The following is a 6,000-nucleotide window of genomic DNA, read 5'->3' as shown; positions in this document are numbered from 1 at the left end:
AAAGGTATATTGGAATTGGAAACGGTTCAGAAAAGGGCAACAAAAATGATTAGGGCATGGAACAGCTTCCATATGAGGAGAGATTTATTAATAAGACTGGGACTTTTCAGCTTGGAAAAGAGACGACTAAGGGGGGGATATGATCAAGGTCTATAAAATCATGACTGATGTGAACAAAATAAATAAGGAAGTGTTATTTACTCCTTCTCATAACACAAGAACTAGGGGACACCAAATGAAATTAATAGGCAGCAGGTTTAAAACAAACCAGAGGAAATATTTCTTCACACAATGCACAGTGAACCCGTGGAACTCTTTGTCAGAGGATGTTGTGAAGGCCAAGACTATAACAGGGTTCAAAAAGGAACTAGATAAATTCATGGAGGATAGATCCACCAATGGCTACTAGCCAGGAGGGGCAGGGATGGTGTCCCTAACCTCTGTTTGCCAGAAGCTGGGAATGGGCGACAGGGATGGATCACTTGATGATTACCTGTTCTGTTCATTCCCTCTGGGGCGCCTGGCATTGGCAACTGTCGGAAGACAAGATAGTGGGGTAGATGGACCTTTGGTCTGACCCAGTATGGTGTTCTTATGATGAAATGGAACTCAATCAGTGCAGGATATAGTCTGCCCCCCTTCTCACCACTCGAGGGTGTATCTGGTACTTCAGTGGCACTGCACTTGATCATTGCTGAAAGGCCATGTGGTTATACTGGATACCTGCATGTTTGTGGCATGCTGGGAAGTCACAGTGATGTAAGCCACAGCTTCAACCACACAGGAAGTGATGATTTTCCTGGGCAATGTCACAGTGTGAAATGCTCCAGTGCAACCCAATGAAAATGCCCTGTAATATGATGAGTTCTTTGTGCGCTGTTGATTTATATCAGATACACATACCATTTGGTGGCCAATTTTAGTTTTCCATTCACTCTGGTCTTATTTATAGATCTGGGCTGAGGTTCTCAAAGCCAAATCTAGAGCTGGTCAGAACTTTGAGTTTTTTAGGCATTGAAAATTTAAACTTATCAAAAAATTCAAAACCAAAATACTTAGGTCCAAATCTGAAATATTTCAGTTGGGATTGCTGCCATGGTGTCTCATGGGAGTTGTAGTCCAGGTGCTCCTCTTCTCCTCTATAGGCTGGGACCTTTGTTGAACTACACTTCCAATGATGCACGATGGTCTTCCCTCCTGGTGAAAGGAAGCGGTATATTGTGGGATTTCTATGAACATGGTGCATCATGGGAAAAGTAGTCTAGTAAGGGAGCCCAGTCCATAGTAGAGAACAAGAACATGAGGCAAGCCCAACTACAACTCCCATGAAGCACCCAGGTGGAATTTCCAAATCAAAGAATTTCAGATTTTAGCCAAAAAAAGCAAAAACTTTTCAGTTTTCAAGCATTTAGTTCTTTGACCGAAAACATAAATAAACTCCACGGAAAGCAGAGGCTTTTTGCAAAAACATTTGTGTAGTCAATAATGCAATTTTCTGTTAAAAATCATTTTAGATGGAAAATTTTTGAACAGTTCCAGCTGAATCTAGGGGATTTAGATGCACAGTTGCCATTCACGTCAACAAGAACTATGTGTCTAAATCCCTTGTGCAGCTTTGAATAGCTCAGCCCAATCATTTTGAAAAGAACAAAAAAAAGAGCTGGGAAGGGACTGGAATTAGGTTAATCATCGGCTACATTTATTAACTCCGGGAGCTCCGATCACAGTCATGCTGTCATAAAGGCAGGAATGTCCATACTGCTTGGGCGTAGGTTTGTCCCTACAGACACAACGCAAACCAGTCTCAGTTTCCTCCTTCCCATCCTGACTCCTTCAAATATTTTCACTTCTAGGATTTGTACAGCTCCTTTCATGCACATTTCACCCTTGACTGCCCTGGGAACAAGCAGGCTGTAGGTTTATAATCTCTGCCTGTGGAGCACCAATTCCTGGAATGACCCATTGACCAAGAAACCACTGCTCTTTGTTTTGAATACATGGACCAAATCCTGTTGTCAACGACCCCTGAGTGACCTGGGTAAAGTCAGTGAAGTCAGACAGCAGGTAAATCAGTTAGTCCCAGTGTCACCAAATAACTGGTTTAAAGTAAGAGGCTCTCTTAAGTCCCTCTTCAAAGAGGGCTCAATCCTTCAAGCTGCTGAGCTGCTCCTGGTCATCAGTAGGGGCCGAGGACACCCAGTACCTGGCAGGCTGGCCCATCATGGACAGGATGCAGGGGAAGGTGCCTCTTGTGGCTTTGGAAGCCAGTCAGTCCTGGGTGGTGGGAGGCTTTAGTCCCAGCCCTTCCCCTCAGACATGGTATTTTTTCAGTAGTTCGCTTTGCCACTGCCGCTTCTTGTTGGGGAAGGAGACGGGGATCTTGATCTTCCTGAAGTCTTCGATGCACTTCCCCAGCTCCGACTCCAGTGCCCTCCTCTCCTCGCTGACGGAAGGTGCCTCGGGGCATCTCTCCACCCCGTTCTCCTGGATGTTCGAGTGGTCACTATTCCTCCTCTGGCCCATCTGCTTCACCTCCTCCAGGAATTTGAGGGAGTTGGAGAAATCCAGGGTGTTAGGCTGAGGCGGACATTCCTCCAGCAACTCTGGCCAGGGCAAGGAGGCTGTGGAGCTGAGGTCACCAGCCTCCAACTGGGGACCTTTGTCAGGGAGACTGTCTCCAGGGGCCAGAGCCAGGTCAGGTTCACAATGGCTGTCCAAGCTGGAGGTTGAAAAGTTATAGCTGCTGTCCACGCCGGCCGAGTCCTTGTGTGTCTCCAGGGTTGGGTTTGGCTCTTCTGTCACCTCTGGGGCACTGTCTGCTGCTGGCACTGGAGGGGAAAAATCAGAGACCAACGTTAGGGATAGGTGGCTCCCATAAAGGCACATTCAACATTATGGGCCAAATTTGGTGCCCCCTGACATGCCACACAACCACACTGAGCTCAGTGGAGGCTCCAGAAGCCAGTGCAGAGTTTAGCTGTTTTGCTGCCATTTCTTCAGCTACTGCTCTGAGGGGAAGGAAGTGCGAGGAAAGTGCTGATGTATTGCTAGCTGTTTTCAATGCACGGCATTTTATCCTTTATTTAACCATTTCCTTTGGCTTCTCAGTTCACCCCACCTCCACCATTTCTCCCAACTGCGCACAGGAAGAGACCAATCCACATGCCCCTCATGCTCCGTGGATCACAGCTAGGGAACCACTGCTGTAGGCCAAACACAACAAAGTAGGGGCTCTAGCATGAAATCCAGACCCAACTGACAAAACTCGCATTTACCCCAGTGGGGACAGGGTTTCACCCATAATCCTTGCTGGGAGAGGAGATTCAGTCAGTAATAGAGCCCCATACAAGTGCTTGGCTGTTTTTCATTTTCTACAGCCCCTGGTCAAACCCCACAAGATGGGACATATTCAGCATGGTGTGTAGAGCTGGGCTCAGCTCTTGCTTTGAAACAGGAATTTGGTTACCCGTTGGGCCGTGTTCATGAATCATTCAGCAAGCCTGGGGCTAAATGCTGGGCAAACCTGGAGGCTGATCTATGCGTTTGAGTGGAAATTTTATAAAGCTCACTGGTTTCAAAGGATTTGGGACACTGAACACTGCTGTTGTTAGGAGCTGAGTGAAAATTGTTATGGGTTGAGTTAAAACGCCCTTGAGATTGATAGGTGAGTACTCACCCTTCAATTAACATAACTGTAAGCATAAACCCCCACTTAAGACAAAAGGTGTGGGTGAACTCACCCAGGAGATTTTGGCTGAGTATTGTTTTGGGTAGGGATGTGTGGGGGAAGAGAGATCACACAGAAACTGAGATCAGGCCAGAACAGAGAGAGGGACTGAGGCGAGTTAATAAAGCCAAGCAGGAACCTGTAAGCACAGTGTGACGCTGGAAGAAACTAGAGCGAGAGCTTTGGGTTTAGTGTTGACTAACGAGTCTTGGGGGCTGTAAGCCAAGAAACTGCTCCTTTGTTCTTGGTTCCTTCTGCATTCAGAGACACAGGACTTTGTACACTCTTTGTAAATAAACAAGATGGCATCAAAGAAAATACCAGATGCCCTTAACTTCTATTTCCAACTGGAATGTCCCCAGGGCCCCAAACTTAGACTAGCTGCTTGGGTCGAAAAGAGGTAACAATATTCAGCATAATGCGTAGAGCTCGGCTCAGCTCTTGCTTTGAAACAGGCTTTTTGCTACACATTGGGCTGTGTTCGTGAATCATTCAGCAAGCCTAGGGCTAAACTTTGGCCAAGCATGGGGGCTGATCTGTGGGTTGGGGTAGAAATTGTGAAAAGCTCGCTGGTTTCAGAGGATTTCAGGCTGAGCTTTGGGGTGATTCAATCATGAAACCAAGATGAATGGAAATTGGAAAGTGAAGAATAAGTTGCACAGCTTCCTACATCTCTAGCTTCTGAGTTGGTCTGAAACAGTCACAGTGCATCTCTGTATGTTAGCATTAGTGGGAAACAAGCAGTGACTCTGTATTGGAAACAGCCACTATGTTTCAATTTCTAGCCACAAGAACAAATCATGCAATAAGGAACTTTAATGGAAACGGATACTAAACCATTTAGCAAGTTCAGCCCTGTCCCCTTGCCCTGAGTTAGTGAAAAGCAGCATATGCAGCCACAGCAGAACCCAAGGGAGTGGGTCTTTTACTGATCCCTGTGCCCAGCAATGCACAGAGATTACAGGGCTAATTCCCTAAATGCATCTAATGGCTGCAGACTGCAGGTTATCATGACAGCGCCCTCCCTGAGGTTCTCTTGTGGGTAGAAAAAACTCAGTGGGTAACTCATTTTGCATAAGGAAACATTTTCCCAGCATGCAGGTATCTAGTCCAACTGCATGCTGGGGCGTGAATGAAATATCACCAATACGAGAAGCTGCTACTATGTGATCATCTCAAATGATAAAACAGTGAGGGGATTATTGAGACCAGTGAGCTGAGCATTGTATGCAGGGCGACGTCTCTCTCTAGCCACATATTGTTATAATAGCAATATAGGGCTGGAAGGGACCTCAAGAGATCACCTAGCCCATCCCTCACTCTACGGTGGGATTAAGTATTACCTAGACCATCCCCGACAGGTGTTTGTCTACCCTGTTCTTAAAAACCTCCAGTGATGAGGATTCCACAAGCTCCTTGTGTCACCTGTTTCAATGCTTAGAGTTAGAAACTTTTTCCTAATATCTAACCTAACTCTCCCCCTTGCTTCAAACTAAATCAATCACTTCCTGTCCTACCATCAGTAGGCACAGAAAACAAATGATCACTGTCATCTTTATAACAGCCCTTAACGTATTTGAAGACTGTGATCAGGTCCCCCTTCAGTCTTCTCTTTTCTTCTCTAGACTAAAGATGTCCAGGTCTTTCAATCTTTCCTCAGAGGACACATTTTCTAACCATTTGTTATTTTTATTGTTTTCCTCTGGACTCTCTCCAATTTGTCCACATCTTTCTTAAAGTGTGGTGCCCAACGCTGGACACAGTGCTCCAGCTGAGGCCTCACCAGTGCCAAGTAGAGTGGGATAATTACCTCCCAGGTCCTACATATGACACTCCTGTTAATACATGCTAGAATTACATTGCCCTTTTTTGCAACAGCATCAAGTTGTGGACTCATATTCAATTTGTGATCCGCTATAACCCCCACATCCTTTTCTTCCGTACTACCACCTACCCAGCTATTCCCCATTTTGTAGTTGTGCATTTGAGTTTCCTTCCTAAGTGTAGTACTTCACACTTGTCTTTACTGAATTTCATCTTCTTGATTTCAGACCAATTCTCCAGTTTGTCTAGGTTGTTGTCAATTCTAATCCTGTCCTCCAAAGCGCTTGCAACCCTCCAAGCTTGGTATCATCCCAAAATTTTATAAGTGTACTTTCCACCCCATTATCTAAGTCATTAATGAAATTATTGACTAGTACTTGACCGAGGAGTGACCCCTGTGGGACCCCACTAGATATGTCCTCCTATCAAACCATTGATAACTACTCTTT

The 6,000-nt window shown here is 45.6% G+C and overlaps 1 protein-coding gene across 3 annotated transcripts in view; it reads right to left on the bottom strand.

Moving 5' to 3' along the window:
- Positions 1–1,677: 1,677 nt before the first annotated feature.
- The window catches only part of LOC114020399 (BTB/POZ domain-containing protein KCTD16), a 38,297-nt gene continuing 33,974 nt past the window's right edge, over positions 1,678–6,000 (bottom strand). For all 3 annotated transcript variants that reach the window (XM_027826333.3, XM_043522076.1, XM_043522075.1), the window contains one exon: positions 1,678–2,828. In XM_027826333.3, the coding sequence (XP_027682134.3) occupies positions 2,311–2,828 (518 nt within the window). In that variant the 3' untranslated portion in view covers positions 1,678–2,310. The remainder of the gene's footprint in view (positions 2,829–6,000) is intronic.

This window comes from Chelonia mydas, chromosome 9 (assembly GCF_015237465.2).
Source record: "Chelonia mydas isolate rCheMyd1 chromosome 9, rCheMyd1.pri.v2, whole genome shotgun sequence".
Taxonomy (NCBI): Eukaryota; Metazoa; Chordata; order Testudines; family Cheloniidae; genus Chelonia; species Chelonia mydas.
The sequence above is the reverse complement of the archived record's forward strand: the minus strand, read 5'-3'. Positions and strand labels throughout refer to the sequence as shown.